This window comes from Notolepis coatsorum (assembly GCF_963971535.1).
Source record: "Notolepis coatsorum genome assembly, chromosome: 17".
In the NCBI taxonomy this organism is placed as follows: domain Eukaryota; kingdom Metazoa; phylum Chordata; class Actinopteri; order Aulopiformes; family Paralepididae; genus Notolepis; species Notolepis coatsorum.
This window is the reverse complement of record NC_140181.1, coordinates 47,412,220-47,431,647: the sequence shown is the minus strand read 5'-3', so window position 1 is coordinate 47,431,647 and position 19,428 is coordinate 47,412,220. Positions and strand designations below refer to the sequence as shown.

The 19,428-nt window shown below is 43.8% G+C and overlaps 1 protein-coding gene across 1 annotated transcript in view; it reads right to left on the bottom strand.

Annotated features, from left to right (window-relative positions):
• Positions 1-19,428, bottom strand: part of nphp4 (nephronophthisis 4) — a gene marked incomplete at both ends in the record, with an annotated part of 904,050 nt that overhangs the window by 703,945 nt on the left and 180,677 nt on the right. Inside the window, one exon of the mRNA XM_084333446.1 lies at positions 18,878-19,014. Coding sequence (XP_084189572.1) covers positions 18,878-19,014 — 137 coding nt within the window. The remainder of the gene's footprint in view (positions 1-18,877; positions 19,015-19,428) is intronic.

Below are 19,428 nucleotides of genomic sequence, written 5' to 3'. Positions count from 1 at the left end.
CCCTCGGCCGCCAAGGCTGTCGGCCTTGTGGACACCTGTCGATTCAACGCCCAGGAAGCTTTTAAGCTTTTAAATCCCTGCTTAAGACTCATCTTTTCTCTCTCTCCTTCAACCTACCTTGATCTCACCTGGTCGGGGACTGACCTTTAGATTAATCTGTGTAGTTTAGTTATGGTACAGGGTACTACATGGTACCACTGGGTAGTTTACTATAGGGTAGTTTAGTTAGGGTACAGGGTACTACATGGTACCACAGAGTACTACTTGGTACTGCATGGCATTACAGGGTACTACATGGCTTACACAGCTCTACATGGCACTACAGGGTACTACATGGCACCACAGGGTACTACATGGCACTACAGGGTACTACAGGATACTACGGGGTACTACATGGCACTATGGGGTACTATAGGGTACTACATGGCACTACGGGGTACTACATGGCACTACAGGGTACTACATGTCTGCTCCTTTGCAGCACCACAAACATGGGAACTCTCTAACTCTTCCCCCCCCCCCCCTCTCCCCCCCCCCCCTCTCCCTCCCCCTTCTCTCTGAGTACCCGTCTCCTGGCGCTGACCAAGGTGATGGATGCCTCGGGGTCTTGGCCAAGCTTGTAGTGACTGCTCTACATGCACCTCCGAGGCATTGGATCAGTTATTCACCGCCGTCTGTCCGTGGTCCTGTCAACTGATTAACAGACTGTTAACAGATTAACAGTCAACGCGGTTTCATTGCTGGGTTAAGTACTTCTATTCTATTCACATAATACGCTTACTTCATATATCTACTCCATTCACATATATGCCTACCACTTGTATCTATTGCTATGTCCGCCTACTACAATCTCATGAGCTGTCTAACGCCTGTCCCGTCTCCCTGTCTTCCTATGACTTGCTGTCCTGGAGTGTTGACCGGAGTGTTGGACGTCCCGTGACGAAGGCCGGGAGATTGCGACCCCCTCTGCGTGCCCCCCTGTCTTCGGAGGTTTCGTAGTGGTGACCGGAGTGCCGGATGTCCCGCGATGATGTCGGGGAGTTCGCGACCCTCTCTGTGCCACCCCCTTCCCCCTGTCTCCGGCTGTCCCTGAGCAACGACCGGAGTGTTGAATGTCCCGTGACTAAGACGGGGAGGACGTGACCCTCTTGCGCCGCCCCTGTGCTTCAAATAGATCCGCTATCAACTCTATCTTTAATTTTTCAAAATGTACAGTTGCTATTGCATGCACTCATCTGTGTTTCACCACACACATGAGTGCATGCTTACCAACTGTCCGTCTGCAACACTACTATCACCGACATCTAAGAAGGGAGATCCCCCCTTGAACGGCCCTTCTAAGGTTTCTCTCCTCCACATTGCCTGTGGAGCTTTTTTCCCTATTGTTAGGTTTTAGTGAGTTTTTCCTTACCTTCGCGTGGGGTATGTCTGGGAGTGCTTGCATTCTTTCATTTATTTGCATTCATCTAAAAAATGTTTGGACCCTATGGTGTTCTTGTTCTGTTCTTGACTTATTGTTATGTTGTCTTCTTGACTTGTTTAAAGAAGACCTGTACGGCCCATGGGGACATTAACGTGTGTTGTCGGGCCCTATAAATAAATTTGATTTGATTTGATTTGATTTGATACCTCTGGCGGGGGAAAACATGGCCGCCTGTCGAGGGCCTCGTCATCGCCGCTGACGAGGCCGTGCTCTCTCTTCTTCTGGCTGCGCGGTGTGAGGCGGTGTGGGGCCTAGGACAAATACCGCCCGCGCTCCAGCGGAAGACCAAAATCCTCTGCGGAGAGGGGAGCCCTGAGCGGTTATAGCTTGCGGCTAGGTCAAAGCTAATAACGCCCCCAAGGCCCCGCCACCAGACACCATTTTTTTATAGAAAAAACAGCAATTCGAACACAGTTACTAATCGCTGCCAATTCCATACCGTGACGGTACAGGCTTTAGCAGCCCACCAGCCACTCGCCGGGCCGACCCACCTCATGGCGTCGGCCGGGCGGGGCACTGTTTCAACATGTCAAAAGCAAAGGACTGATGCTAACACGGAGCACCAGTGGTGGTTGCAACCAGCAACCTCCACTGTGGTGTGCACCATGAAGGGGTTAATGAATAAATGAACTAACACCACGAACATACTGTAGAATGGGCAAGCCCATGCACACAACGTTAAGGGGAGGCGGACCAGAGAGAACCAGTCCCGCATTCATTCATAATATTCACAACAGCACACCAGCCCTAGACCTCAGCCCATTTACCCATGAAGGTAAACAAAGCCCCCCACACACTACTCCCCCAGTAGACACCGATTGACCGTCAGCATGAATGGTTGAGAGGAGGGAAGACTGTAGTATAGACAGACATTCCCGTAGCAGAGACAGAACAGAAACAGTAGCCCAATATAGCATAGCGTTCGACGCTAATGTGGACAGAAAACAGTCAGCTGAGCCACAACACTGGCCGCCGCTAAATTCCATCCTGCAGCAGTATAGCTCTACTGCCACCCGCCGGGCCGACTCGCTCTCAAGCATCGGCTTCCGGGTGGGACACCGTCCAACCCCGCCGAGGCACAGGATCGATGCTACCTGGCTACCTAGCCACGGCACACCCGCCCTGCACCCTGTTGTCAACCCATTTACCCGTAAAAAGGGTAAAATAGGACTCAGCAAAACCCCCCACATTAGCTACCGACTGACCTTCATCAATGAACCGGTTAAGAGGAGGGAAAAGCGGCAACATCCCACGGCGGGGAACATTAGAACAGTGCCCAGCATTTCAGCATTAGTGTTAGCATTAGCATTAGTGTTTAGCAGCACGCTCCAGGATCGCTTGGAACCAGTCCACTTCAGGGGAACGTTCACCAAACCATCCCGCCCCTGGCGCCGACACACAACTCGGTTGTGTAACAAAACAAACCAGCATTACTAACACTAGCATCAATGCCTGATGACACAGGGCCTACCTGTGCGCGAGCCGGCTCGATAGCCAACCTCGCACGCTGTCCCTCGATCTGCTGCCACAAGACGAGGGAACATCAGAATAGACCCGACGTGTCGTTGGAACATACCCCGAAGATTCCAGGGGTAAGCAAATCTCCGTAAGTACTCAATATTATCTAAACGTTTCATAACGGGATGGGAATCGAAAACCGGTTCCGGTTGGGAACCGGTTCCTAATTGGCCGATGCCTGGAACCGTGTGGCTCCCGCGACTTTCGATTCCCTTATCGCTGCCAGGTTTTTCCTAGTTGCGTAATAATGTTAGCGTTAGCATGTAGCCATGGCAGACTCTATTTGATTCATTAAGGGCTCGAAATTGCCTGGGTTTTGGTAATATGCTCCCGCTGTTTGGCTACTTCTATGTGCAGTGAAAACTACTTGAATGCTTTAGAACATAGTCATTGATTTAGTTTAGGGTGAGCTAAAATTAGCCGCGGAGCTATCGCTAGCTAACGTGAGCTAACGCTATTTAATCAAGCTCACAAAGAGAGATAAACAGCTGACAGCGGATAGTACAGGTACAAATACAATAAAACAGCGGGTGGGGACTGTTGTGTAAACCTTGTACTCTTTAGTTCACATATAATAAGAGCCGGATTGTTTATTTACTAAGTCTCTACTCTGAGTCCGTCAGACAGGAAGTACCATGGTGCAACATATAAATGTGTCCGTGTAGCAACACAAGCCAATACCTACAGGACAGGGGCCCGGGGAGGGAGCTCTGTGTGTCTGTGTGTCTGTGTGTGTGTGTGTGTGTGAGACAGAAGTCAGAGGAATAACGACTGTTATTCAATAGATTAAATTAGTTTAAGAATAAAAAAATAAATACATTTTAAGAGAATCTCAAATACATTATTTTATTTAAGTGTAGGCTATAGTTAATGTTTTATTTTTTACAGTTTTTGTATTTTTCTGACATGGTAAATGGCTGCTTTTTTATATAGCGCTTTTATCCAAAGCGCTTTACAATTTGTTCCTTACATTTTACCCAATCACTCACACATTCACACAACGACGGCGCAGGCAACCATGCAAGGTGCCAACCTGCTCATCGGGAGCAGTTAGGGGTTAAGTGTCTTGCTCAAGGACACATCGACACGCTGCCCGGGAGGAGCGGGAATCGAACCGGGAACCTCCGGATTGCCAGACGACTGCTCTACCTCCCGAGCCACTGTCGCCCCTGACATGGGGGCTCAACAATAAATGACAATCAGAAATGTCAAGTTGCATGTTGTTATTCTAACCAGCTTAGTTCTGTTGCATTTCCAATTTATTTATTTAAATTATAAATTGATCAGGTATCGATAAGAGAATCGATAAAGAATCGAATCGATAAGCAGAATCGATAATGGAATCGTATCGATAAAATCCTATCAATTCCCATCCCTACAACTAGTTGCATAGGGTGTCATGCATCCGCTATGATGGAAACGAAAATAGAGAAAGAGTGAGTGGTGGCCACGCCCAGTACTATATAGTACGGCAGTAGGGGCGGGGCCTGGCAGGTGCTGGGTGTATTTGGTTTTATTCGTTGATGGAGTACACTAGGTACATGAGATGAGGTATATCTCGGCATGGCTTAAGAGCGGGACGCGATGCCAGTACGAATATATAACTGTACATTTACTTTGACCAACTTGCCACAGGGCAAAGTTGCAGTGGGGGGGTCGATGGGTGTATACTATCAAGAAAAATGCAGATGGTTCAGAAAAATACAAGGCACGATATGTTGATAAAGGCTAGTCAGAGAAGGGGTGTTGACTATGGAGAGACATTTTCTCCCACAGCCGATCTGACCAGTGTTAGAGTGTTGATGCAGAAAGCAGCACAGGATAATTGTACATGGCATTAGCTGCAACCACCCAAGAGTGTTTACACCTGGTACAACTGCTGACACATATGGATGCATGTAAGTATGCACCACCCATTGTCCATGAGGACAATCAGGGAACCATTGCATTAGCTAAGAACCCAGTCCGCAGACAAAGATGCAAACACAGACATAAAGTACCATTTTGTCAGATCTATAGTACTAAATGGACAGATCTGTTTGCGATACTGTCCCACAGATCAAATGGTGGCTGATGTGTTTACCAAACCAGTAACTAAGGACAAATTGAATAAGTTCACAAAGGTTATGTTTGGGAGAGAAACCACATCAGTGTGAGTAGTGACCAAGCGGTCACATTTTTTGTTTTCAGTTTTATTTCAAATTGTTATAAGAGAATGCCAGTGAAAAACTGACTGTTTGTAAATAATGAAATTTAATGATTTATTATTATTTGATTCTGCTGTACAGGCGCACCAACCGACCTGTAGGAGTCGCTGTCCACAACGTCCGATCCCCACCCACCGGCTTTCCCACCCCCTAATACTGCCAATTGTATTAGTATGAACGACCAGCCAAGCCGGAAGCAACGCCGAGAGCTGGGCTCGAACCCAGCATCTCCTGCGTTAGTGGCCTTGCCCACTGCGCCACTTAGCCGCCCGGGTGTTAACAATCATGAGTGTGCATGGGAATGATTGACTCATTGACACCAGCTGAGTGATGGACTGATTAGACACCAGCTGAGTGTGTATATCAAGAGCAACCTTTCACAAAATAAAATTGTTGCTTCCTTGATACACGGATCCTGTTTGTCAGCGTTTTTATTGTTCACGCTCACTACAAACCGGCAGAGTGTTAGATTGTAGCCTTTCTTCAAGAGGCGTTTTCTCAGCTTAACCCTTTCTGCGCCAAACCCGAGATTTCTCGGGTTTCGAATCCAACCGTTGAGCGGCAAACCCGAGATTTCTCTCGCGCGGACCTGCCTGACACTGCTGCCTGTTATAATTGCCATACTATTGTCTCCATAGCTATAATACAGAATATATGATGGGTCCGTAAACATCGTGAAAATGGTCAATAACGCTGACGCCATTGAGTAAAGATGGGAAAACAGCGTGGCAGTCAATGAGTTAAAGCCCATAAAAAAAAACTTGACCAGATTCAAATTAGCATATCTTCTTCAAACATTTTCCGATTTCAACATATGACACATCATTTGAAAGCTTACATTCTGCACTTTCACAATCTGTAAAAAATTGGAAAATGACAATGGAAACATGTGGCCACAATTGCTGGTTGCAGTCACAATTATGTTGGAGAAACAATCCGGAGGCTCCTTCAGGAAGGGCAGGTTAAGATTATATGCGTTCTCTTTGAGCTTCTGTGTTATCTCCTCTGTCTGCTGTGACTTATATAGGGTCTATAAGTAGCCAGGCACGTGGGGCTTCAGTCTATTCGGCATCATCATCTAACCATCAATCATTGCGGAGACATGTACTTCATGAATATGTGATGTGATCAAACCGCGTCAGATCCCACTGCTTCGGCAGTTGCAGGCCTAATTATAACGGGGAACGTACACTCGGCATATGTAGAGGCGTAGCCAAACTTACTCAAGGATCCTCAAGAGAGCCAGGAGAGAAACACCGCCTAGTGCAGGAATGCTAGGCTTCCTTTGTCTGTTTTCAAGCACAACTTCCTCCATTGGGGCAAACGAAAACTGCATTGAGTCTAAGGCAGGGCTCCAGACAAACTTTTCATTGCTACCAACTTTCTCAGTTGGTCGCACCAGCACCTGATTTGGTTGATAGGTCGGGAGTCTTGGTATTTTCCTGGAGGTTATCCGATATCACTCCTATAAACTGGGCACAAGTTGTTGGCTTTACATTCAACCTGTTCTCCTTATCAGTGTGATCTGGCTTTTGATATGAAGTTCCTCTTTCGCTGTTTAGTGTTATAGGCAGTGTTGAACCTGATGACCATTTCTTTTTCCACCATTGAGCAAAAGTAGTCTGGAGGGGCTCAGTGTTTTGGGTCACACCTTGGACTTCAGCGACGTCGGGTCATTGAGAAGCGCTATATAAATAAAATGAATTATTATTATTATTATACATCGGCCCCTGCAGGTTTTGTGTGTTGTACTGTCGTTGTGCAACTTAAAGGTTTCAAACTTAAACTATGTTGACCCAGTAACAAGTTTAGAGTTGCCTGCAATGGATGGGCCATATTGCCTACAATACAAACACAGCACTGCGTTGGCCATTGTGGTTGAAAGTAGTACTTTGTATTCTTCACTGGCTCAGCCGTTATTCCCTGCCTGCACTTTCATCATCAGTGGCGTCTTCAGTCAGGCTCTCCCTCCCCACCAGCCTCCTCCTCTCTTTCCTCATTATGCTTTTTAAAATAACCAGCCACTTGAATTACATGCACTTGCACAAATGCAAACCTGTGACATTTTTACTTTTAACTCTCAAAAAGTGGTTTTGGCCGCAGTCTGGAGGCCTGGCTTAAGGCATGTTGTTCTGCCTGCATTGTGGTCTTTGTCTTCCCTGTTACCCTCCTCTTCTGTTCTCCTCCATTTTCTGATGACGAGCCACGGTACATACGTTCTGACACCGCTGTCTCAGGCCCTTCCTGTGAAGCGTGATCGATTTCCTTCAATCCAAAATGTGAGGGAAGTGAAAAGGGTCAATAAAGGTTCTGCAGATTGCAGATTGTGGTTTCATTTGAGCTTGAGGAAGACGTAATGTCCAAACAACTGTGAGTAAAGACCTCAGGATAAAACAGATAATGTTTTCAGACCAGAGGGTTGGTTTGAAGAGCTGCAGGACCAATGCAGTACACTATAAAGCTATGGTAAGTAGCTACAGCAGTTCACATGAAAAGCAGACCAACTAGGGCACTGACAGTATAATATGGAAAATAGGAATGTAAAAAAAAAAAAAAGGCCTACATTCTGTAATAGTTTGTTGGGCTAAATATAGTTTTACTTATTGGGAACGTGTGAAGACATATGTCAGCCTTGCTGCCTGCTAAAAGGATTCATGTCTTGCTCTACTCTTCATTCTTCAGCTACACCCCCATTTCTCCTCTTCTTCATCACTCTGACAAAAAATATAATACGAATTAGGTGCATTTCCATCAGTTGGGTTGAGGCGAATAAACATTCTAACCGAACACAGAAACGTAGCCACGTCTAGGGCTGACCTTCGAATTTTTCTTTGGAATTCGAAGCTTCGGGGTCGAGATTCGATTTTAATTTGAAGCTTCGAGATAAAAAAAAATATATATATATATATTAATTTAAGAAAATAATTTTTTAATGTTGTGGGACTTGTACAGCACTTTGTTCAACTTTGTCAGTGCTGTAACGTTTAAACCTTTTAAAATCTTAGACAAACAAAACACTTTGCTTTCATGAAATATTGTAAGCCGTCATTTGAGGCTTTATAAAAGCAGCACAATGAACACAAATCTGTATAGCTTGTTGTTGTTAAAAAAGAGGCAGAGTTGATCTTGCAATTTTAATTTTTTTAATCATATATATATTTTTTTTAATAATCAAATGTATCTAATTAGCCACGTCAGAAGAAAATGTCAATTGGGAAAACTAAGCTTGTCTAGAATTGAACTGGGCAGGTTCCATCATGTCAGCTCATATAAAGCTCACCAGTGTCTCTTCTTCTTGAGGAGACTGAGGAAAGCCCATCTGCCCATCTGTCTCCTCAGATTCTGGTGAACTTCTACTGATAGAAAGCATACTCACTAACTCCATCACAGTCTGGTATGTTGAATGCTCTGTCTTGGACTGGAAAGCACTACAGAGGATGGTAAAACACACCTCTCACCCCAAACACAGACTGTTTGCCCTCCTCCCCTTTGGTAGGCACGACAGGAATCTCAATTTCAGGATCAGCAGGCTCAGGAACAGCTTCTTCCCCTCAGCCGTCACCTAACTGAACTCAGCACCAGTTCTTCATATATATTCCATATACCTTATACACATGTTATACTGCATACTACAATGCACTTTACTGCTCCTTTGCACTCTGGTTAGATGCCAACTTCATTTTGTTGTACTCTGTACTTGTACTTGTGCAATCTCTAACCTAATGAGATAATTATATGTGTGACTGGGAGCAATTGTAACAGGGGATGTAATATTCACATTATTAGGCTACCTAAAGATATTATGTCATGAAATATGAGATAGGCATGAAATGTTACATCTCTGTGGTGTGTATGGGTATAACAATAGTATAATGAACACATTATATTTGCTCCATTATGTGTTTTAGACATTTGACAGTTCTCCCCATCACAGCAGTGCATCGGACAATTCTGGGAAGTGGTGATGGAGATCATTTACAGACAGACCTTTTCTGCATTTCAGAAAGTTGAGTTTGTGCAATGTTGCTGAACAGTCAGGTTATGGAATTATTCATTCCTCTATTATTTTCAGTAGGGTTGGGTACAGAACTCAGTACTTTTAAGGTTTTTGGTACCTTGAGAGCAGGTAGATTAAGACCCGCCCAGGTAGAAAATAATCTGAATTCCAATGACGTGCAATTGTCATTTCATAATGCACACAGACCAGCGCAGACCTTCAATTTTAGAAGCTATGACATCTAGCTATTCAGTGTTCAACAGCCCTGTGACAACTCCTCTCATGAGTTGCGCTGTTTCTATGTGCAGTGAAAACTCTGCGAGCAACGGGTATTGCGTCTAACATGCTTTGCATCCTTGCCTCCTTATAGTCTGCTATAAGCCCTTCTCCCTTTCTCTGGTGTGTGTGTGTTTGTGTATAATATGCATATTACTGTCCCATCTTTTGGGTCTTTGGAAAGACCAGATGAGGTCAGAGGAGTGTGATAGTCAAATCAGGTATTTACTCAGGATGGCCAGATAATGTTGACATTTAAACATACAAAAAATATATAATAAATGTAAACATTATCATGTGATGTTAAAAAAAGGTTGCAGGAACAGTTTGGGAGAGGGAGGTAGTGGGGGGGGGGGGGTATTTTGTTATTTTGTTACAACAATAAATAACAATGAATAACAAGGTTTGGACATATTTTTACAACTGAAATGACATTATTCTTATTACAGAGAGAGTACCGAAAAAGTACCGGTATCAGTTCCAATGTGAACGGTACCCAACGGTTCCAAAATCCACCTCAAGCGAGTGTAAAAATGTTGTATCAAAGTAGCCTATTATAAAATGTTGCCATTTCCATCAAACTTTTCTGGTGCAAAACTTCTAAATGTTCTGTTGAGACATAAGCACAAATGCATGCACACACACATGCAGTCACACGCGTGGATAGACAAACACCAATATCCACACACACACGTGTGTGCGCTTGCAGGCAGGCAGGGCTGAAGTGGCAAATGAGGTGTCAGCATCACTTCAAAGATAGCTTGATGATGACAATCCAGCTGGAGTCACACCTTCAAAGGTCACACACACATATCCACATGCACACGTACACACACTTTAATTAAAAACTGCTGTCAACCTGGATGCTGCATGTATTAGCACCTCAAGACGTGAGAACGGTGTCACCACCAGTGAAGTTCTACAACAGAGGTGCAGTCAATCTATGACGCTTTAAACTAATCTACACTACTTACAGTAGAGCTGTGGTTGTGAAGTTGTGCAAAGCGTATCTGAAAAAAAGTGTAAATTCTAAAAGGAGAAAAGGGATTCAGTCGCCGAACTTGAGAGAAAAGAAGGATCTAACTTACTTTGCAAAGTTTCCACTCGCTTTGTGCCGTCACTCCCTTCCACTTGTTTTATTTAAAAAAAATAAGCTACCCTGTGTTCGCTCATTAAACACGGGTGCATTCATAATGAAGCCGAGGCGCACCGCATTATGAAATTAATGCCACCGCCTGCAGCCCCCCCCCCCCCCCCCCCCGACAGATTGTCCAATCAATCCTGATTATGTGCACTCACCTTTCCAGCGACATTCCTGTTAGCATCCTTTGAACAACAATTGTTAGCAGGCAGGCGTCCCTCAGGAAAGGGGGGGCGTCAATGAGAAATCACTCCTTATCTTTTGATTCATGTTTGACCGTCACGACGTGGCACAGAGAATGGAGATGACGCGGCCATTAATTTCCCATCGATCGGCGGGATACATTGCCAAGTGCAGCGATATGCCACCTTTGGTTCTCCTCAGATGGCCTTGCCTGGTGGAAGTCCTCCTGACAAGTTCAAAGTATTCTAACACATAGATAACAGTCCAGAGGTGTTTATTGAATGACAAGAGCTGAGCCAATGGCGTGTTGACAAGAAGATCGTGGAAGATGAGTCACACGCTAGTGGGGTCATGCTGTGAGATCACTATGGATTCACAATCCAAGCTTTTCCAAATTGTTTAGTAAAAAGTAGAGCTTGTGACTTCCAGATACTAGCTAGATACTAGCTAGTAATACTACTGTACCTGTAAGTACCTAGACCATTAGGCTGGGATCAATGGACACAGATAGTTGAGATGTCATCCATCCTACCATAAATATTTAACATCCTTAGATTCTTGGCTTCCCCGACTGTTCAAATTCAAATCTCCTGCAATAAACCCAGGTCAAATCGATAGAGCTGCTTGCAATTTTGGCCAATAGTCACACTTTTTCGGCTTTATTGGATAGGACAGTTAGTGACAGGACATCTGGGTCAGAGTGAAGGGTGATGACATGCAACAAAAATCCTAGGCCGGATTCAAACCCAGGACGTTACGACTACACAGTAAACATCCCATCATAGTGAGCCACCAGGATACCCCAAGTCACACTAGTCACTACATTATATTCCTGTAAGTGCACAGAAAAATGCATGTGAGTGAGAGAGAGAAAGGAGAGTGGTAGTGCAGACCATTGTGTGTGTGTGTGTGTGTGTGTGTGTGTGTGTGTGTGTGTGTGTGTGTGTGTGTGTGTGTGTGTGTGTGTGTGTGTGTGTGTGTGTGTGTGTGTGTGTGTGTGTGTGTGTTATAGGAAGCCGCTCAATTTGGAGGAGGCGTCGTTTCCTTTACCCATGATTTGTGTCCGATGTGTCTGACAAGTAGTTCAGCCATACTGTATGTAACAGCGTTCTCCCGTCCATGCACTTTGTAACTGGCTGTTCTGTCATACTTTCTGACTGCACTGGCAGTGTTTATGTCCTTTGTACGAGGCTTCCTTGTACTTCTGTTCATGTGGACATAAATAAACATTTTAAATGTGTGTAACAACACTAGGCAGGTCTGTGTGTGTAGCCTTTAACACATTCGGGGCCATTCGATTTCCCCATCTAGCTATAGCTGGGCCAGCTTCCATTACATAGTTTCATTGTGCGTCACATTGTTTGTAGAGCAAAATCTATATTTTATATTATAGCTATGGATACAATACTATGGTCATTTGACAGTAACTATCTTCCGTTCAAGATGCAAAAAAGAATAAATGTTTTCATGAATATGTTCAGGCGTTATCCCGTGGTGAATATGAGTATAATTTCGGAATGATCCAGGCTAATTCCTGGGAGGCCGGCTACAGGGTGCAACGTGAATTCTACTAAAACCATTGCCGTTTCGTCCCTGTACACGCTACTATTTTCAAATCAAATCTATATCATAGGTATTATGTTTCATCATAAATGCATGAAAGGGGGGGGGGGGGGTCGTTTCTGATTATTTGATTGCCAGTAACGTCATTCGTTATTACCACAACACACGCTGATCAGGGGGATGGGTATGATAACCTTGCACGATCAAGCTGAAATTGGCGTCAGATTGTCCTTACCTGTGGTCAGTGGTATTCCAAAAAGAATATTCCAATTATTTGGTCGCCATCTGGTCCATCCTATGTCCATCTGGTCCACGACATAACCCACCACAAAATATGGATCGGGGGTCCCAAAAACGATTCAATGCGATCGGGTGAAGCCCTAGGTTTCCCATTACTAGAAAAGTCCGTCCGGAGACATTTGAGTGTAGCACCCGGTCTGGAACAGGGTTTACTGCACTCTCGATACTGCCTACTAGCAGGATCTGGCCAGTACTGCACATTCGGAGTCCCAGTATGCCTTTTAACGGCAACATACAGGTCCCTGACATGTTGGGAAAACGATCCAAAAACATAAAGTGTTAAGAAAGACTATGTACAGGATAGATAATATGCAACAAGTTGTGTGGTTAACGAAAAATAATGTAAAACGCTGAGGCTAATCACCCCATGAGGAGAAGTCTCTATGTAACCCTACGCTCTCTCTCACTTGCCTGGTTCCAGGCAGGGCCATTGCTAACAGCGTGTTGATTAACGTTAGTTTAAACACCTGCTGGGTAGGTTATCTCAAACAGAATAAATAAGGTTACTGCCTCTCTTAACTCATTCCCCGCCAACGAGTTTACTCGTTATTGGGAGCCAACTCTTGAACGCCAACAACGAGTATACTCGTTATTTGATCGTTTTTCCAATATTTTTATTCATTATTCATCCAGGGACCTTGGTGTTACCATAGGGAATGAGTCTGAGATCGCCAAAGTGCAATACCGGCCACATCCAGCTAGACGGCGGTATCGAGCACCCTTTGAAAGCTTGTATCTTGGCCTGTGTAACGGCCAAATGTCTCCGGTCGCACTTTTCTTTGTCAGGCGAATGGAGCGGTTATAACAATCGGATTGAGAAGCGCCAAATGCTCCCGATGCATGATGTGTGGTGGATTATGTTGGCGACATGATCGACACCAATACTGGGACTCGCGATAAGATCATTGGAATATTCTTTTTGGGGTACATCCTAGTGAAGGTAAGGGCTATATGATATCAATGCTGTGTTGATCCAACCATGTCTTCACCTTGATCGCAACGTGTGTGTGTAACATTACTCCACAACGTATGCCGTTGGTCACGATCAAAGCATCAAAAAACGATTTTTTTAGGGGCACTTTTTTAAATAACAAATTTACCATTTTTAAAGAACAAATATGTTCCTCCTGCATCATTACTGTGGTCATTTTATTTAACATTTAAGTGCTATTGTTTTCAGGTTTGTATATTTTATAATGAACCAACTGAAGTATTACCACAGCTGCAAAGTGCAAACATTTCTTCTTTCATTGATAACAGTATATTAACAGTGTCCATAGTCAGTATCTGCTGCTCTGCTGTTGATGGCAATAACTGGAATGGATTATAAAAAAAAAAAAAACACTCAAACAACGCTCTCTTGTGGCTTTTCCTGTGGTTTATTAAAGCAAAACACACCACAGTCTAGGGCTGGGTGATATGGCCTAAATATGATATCACGATATTTTCTGACCTTTCGGCGATACACGATACACATCACAATGTTTTTCCTTTTTTCCCCAAACAATTCTTTGAGGCTTACCAAGACAGTATTAGAGTTTGCAAGCTAACATTAAAGACAAAAGACCCATGCATTTAACATTTCTATATTATATATTAGATTTAGATTATTAGATTATATATTATTGCATATATTTAGCCTTTTAGCATTTCGATTTTTAGATTATATATTAGATTAGATTTAGATTATTAGATTATTGTAACTATTTATTGTAGGGCAAATATAACTGAGAGGGCATACATAGTACTTATCTTATTAAAAAAAACAAAGCATTCATTAGCAAAACATGAAAATGTCAAACCACATTGTCAGAATTATAATGTTTATTGTTTACTGAAAAGTTTGACTGTTTAAAAATAAATGAACCACCACACTCACACATGACGACTAATTTATTTTCTTTAATTGTTACATTAGATATAAATACTGATATTTTTTATGTAAATCTACAAACTAGTAGCTTATAACTAGTGGTAATCGAATGCTTTTGCATACATTTATATGAACTATTCCACTTACCAATGGCCAGGTGAATGCCTGTGCCCAAACACTGGAGTCGAGTCCACTTGTTCAAAGCCAATGCTTTGACAACGTTGGCTCTGCTGTCTTTTCCACGGTTATCAATGGAACAATGTCTTTTCCTATGTGGAACGTTACCGCATCTGTGATCTCCCCCCATTGCTTGCTCTTCTCGTCATAAAGTGAGCCGCACACGGCGGGCGATGCAAATGTAGTTAGCATCGTCTTATTTGGCTGTGGTTTTAAAACACTCGAGGTAGTAGGGCTACCACGCAACTTAATGCTTTCGGCATATTCTTTTGGGCGTTTTATTTCCTCTCGTTGCCCCGGCTTTACAAAGTTTGCACAGAATGGTGCTTTGACTCAAGTCTGTTCGCGTGTAGCCGAACCAGGTCCATATCACTGATGTAGAACCCTTTTTGCAATTAATTCTATGGAGTCCTCGCTTTCGTTTTCGCCACACCGAGCCACCCCTCTCTGTCTCTGGCTAGGTGTGTGCGCTTGCGTGCGTGTGTATGTGCGTGTAGATGACGTAATTTGGACGAGTGTGTGTGTGACTGACTTTTTTTCTGCAAGAGAGGCAAGAGGGAGAGGAAAGCATTTTGCGCTTAATTTAGGAGTGAAATGTGAATGAAGGGATTGAATCAGTACTCGTCGCAAGCGTGCCCCCAAATATTATTTTCAATTTGCATCTATATTTAAGAGCAATATGCGACAAAGCAACGTTTTTAGTAGAAGTGACGTATAAGGCTATTACTCAGCCTTTTCGGGAATTACCCCAGACCAATCTAAAACCATACTTATATTCACCACGGTATACTACGGGAACGTATGGATGAAGAAATTCATTATTTTTCACATATTGAACGATATATAGTTGATGTCAAATGGGCCATAGTATTGTATCCATAGCTATAATATAGAATATAGTTATAGCTCTACAAACAAGGTGACACACTCCTATCTTTTAAAGCGTGGCAGTGCTACCACGGGGCCCGTCTAATGGCTGGCAGCCAATGAGTTAATACCAAACAGCTTTGCTAGCTCAGTCTAGATGAAAGATTAAGATGTTCGCTGAACAGAATTATTTTTACCTTCAGCTAAGTCTAGCATGATATCAGTGCAAGTTCACACAGCATTCTGTTGATCCATCATCTCAGGTGCGCTTGCTAGATCAGCTGATGTGAGTCATGGTTGCGCCTTGATCATCAACGCTGAATACATTGTAACTCTGTGACAGTGGAACATTACTTTGAAGTACAAATGGGGGCTTTTATTACTCGTTTTGAAAGCAACTGTTGTGTTCCTCAAACCAGCAGTCTTTGTCTACATGATGCCACTGTAGGGCTTCAATATTGATCACATTGGTTTAGAACCCCTTCCAATCAATGAGAATTGAATATCCACCCAGGCCACATCGAGATAAAAGAGATATTGGAAAGTGAGGATGGTGGTATTTCTGGTTTAAATGACGTTATGTTTAAAAGGTGCTATAGATAAACATTTTATGTAGAGTATATCCACAGAGCATCCAAGGTGTGGAATAAAAGTATTGCTTTCCCCCAAAAAAACAGTTGATTCATGAATTTATCATTTAAAAAATGTTGGCGGCTCCAAAATTTATGTATTTGTTTAAATGTTGCATGTATCCCCCCCTAATTCCCATTTCCCCACGTGGAATGCACCTGATTGTATAAATTACATGCTGGTGCTCTAGTGTGACATCTAGTGGCTGAATGTTATCTATATCATATTTAATATTGGATGTGAATAAATGATATTCCCATATTCTATTTATGTGAGGCCATATTTCAGCTCCAACTCATACTGGACTACACCATCTCCTTTCATTCCCATATAAAATCAATAACCAAATCAGCTTTTTTCCATCTCAGGAACATTTCCAGACTCCGGCCATCTCTCCCCGACTCTGTATCAGAGACTCTCATTCACGCCTTTGTCACCTCCCGTCTCGACTACGCAAACTCTGTCCTCGTAGGGCTACCCAGCAATGCCCTGAACAGGCTTCAATACGTCCAAAACTCTGCTGCTCGGGTTCTCACCCGCACCAAGTCCTGGCACCACATCACCCCCACCCTCATCCACCTCCACTGGCTTCAAGTCAAGTCCCGCATCAATTTCAAGATCCTCCTCATCACCTACAAATCCCTTCACTCCCTTGCCCCCCGGTGCCTAGCTGACCTCCTCCATCCCTACATCCCGCCCCGGAGGCTGCAGTCCTCTGACTCCGGTCTCCTCTCCATCCCACCACCAACCTGCGGACTGTTGGTCCCAGAGCCTTCTCTGTTGCCACACCCACCCTCTGGAACTCACTCCCTCCAAACATCTGTAGTGCTACATCCCTGCACTCCTTCAAATCCCAACTCAAAACCCACCTCTTCACCAAATTTGTAAATGACTCTGCCTGATTTCCCTCTTTTCTTTTCTTTCCTTTTGATTTTGTTGTTACGTTGTTCCCTGATCCCTTTCCCTAGCTGCCCTCTCCTGTTAACTCGATTGGCGGGCAATAACGAGTTAACTCGTTCTTGGCGCAGAATGTGTTAAGCGCCTTGGGTCTCCTGAAAGGCGCTATATACATTTAAGATATTATTATTAATATTATTATACAAGAAAACAAAAAAAATCCCTGCTTGTCTGTATGAATACCGTTTGTTCGTAACAAGCCCCGCTCCGTGATGACCCACCATCCTGAACAATTAACTAGGGGAAAAACTGATCACAGTTCTCCTGTAGAGACAGAGTGCAACGAGTCATACTCAAACCACGCCCTCCGGAAGGGAAACAATCAGTGCAATAAGCTCATTAAAAACATGAAATACCAGCATATCAAAGCATTATTGTAGCACCCTGTGTCTACCAGAGAGCAAGGTATATCGGCAAACATTATACTGTCAATATCTACAGGTTAGACACACCACAGGAGGGAGGAAAAGTAGCGTTGATGGCAAAAAAAAAATTCAACTCAAATGACGATGGGGCAAGTTAGCTGTTAACAAGCTAATGTTAGCTATGTGTTAGCAAGCTAGTAATGTAAAGATACTTGTAAACATAATACTATACTGTAGAATTTCTGATTCATCTTTTAATGCTCACCATGACTTGCTGCACACGTTGGCATAGAGACTATTGAGTGTCAGGGTCCCCCACAGTTTTCCCATTATTGCTGCTGATGCCCCACATCTTTCTTCCTAGATCCACTTTTCTCTTCTTAAAGGTTCAGTTTTTCGGTTGGGAAGCTTATGAAAACTCAGTTCTGGGTTCTTTACCCTGTTGATAATGCAGTAAATTAAAAGTATTTTTCTGTTGTTTGCTAGCTGACCAAAATGACAAGGAGGCACTGTCACACAATACAAAGTCAATGGACAGTGATGGAATGTTTTGCCCTCTGTGTGGCCGGGACATATTTGCACTCATGTCTCTATACGATACCTTGTAACAGCCTCATATGTCATACCGGTATCTGTGCATCTGTAGCCATTATGTATCATAAGGGGCCACTATGAATCTTACAAGGTACAGTAGATACAAGTAATCGTATGCCCCCCCCCCCCCCCCCCTTGATCGACACTGGCGCTGTATCAAAACTAAAAGCACAAGTCAATGCCAAAGGTCAATGCCGCGAAATGAAGTTGAGGGAGTCCAATCCAATTACATCAGCGAACAGTGTGATAGAGATACAGTGAGTGACAGTGTCGTCATATCAATTCTCTTCCATTCCACGGGCACGTGTCACTTAAGCTGGAGCTGGGAAGATAGGGACCGTGCAACGCTACTGTGCAAATAATTGCCAGTGCATGGCCACACCTGTCAAACATGGTTAACCGGCCCACTCTCCTCCGACGAGAGGAGGGAAGAAGAACAGATAAGCTCCATTTAGTTGGGGGGCGGTGGGTCTTAAATTGCAGTGGCAGGTGTAAAAGAGCTTGCGCTTGCATACTGGATTGAAGTAATGGAAAGCTTGATAAAAGGAAAATATCAGGCTGGGGGGGGGATCTTGGCAGAGATGTGGCACGGCTCTGTGTGGCAAAGCTGTTCCTTTTCTTTGAATGTTAACCACGTATGATGAAATACGTGGTTATCTTGACCCAGGCACTATGTCTGGAGGCTATTGCAGTCCCACAGAAGGCTGAGGGTTGTCAGTTAGTGGGCGGCTGGTCCCTGGCCTTACCGTGTTGCTGGAGTCGGCATTGATCCGCTGCAGGAGCCGGCTCTCAAACTTCTCCAGAGACGGCTGCAAGGAGATGGTCAGTCTGTCCAACAAGAAAGGCAGCATCTTCTGCACCTGAGGTCTCAGCAGAGCATCTCCTGTAGTCAAGATGAATATCACGTTGAATAGAAGGTCATGTGGAAGATGGATGATCTGACATGCAGTGTTATATCTGGGGATTTCTAAAGCAACAGCAGCAGTGCTCTTACTGTAAAGACGTTTGATATTATGCCATGTTCAATTCCTCACCTTGAAATGTGAGATGAACTTCTGACTATTTCTATATCTGTGTGATCTTGTTGCAAAAAGGGCTGGCTTCCTAAAGCCTCTACAGCCTTGAAGAGACATTTCACATCGAGCACACGCACCTCCAGCATGACTCCCATCTGCAATTTCTGGTAGAACAATTGACAATGTCAAAGGTAGAATCTGTAATGCCATGAAACAGTGACATCTAGGCAAAAAGCTTGGTATTGCACTTTGTTTACATTTTATATATACTGTATGGCAGA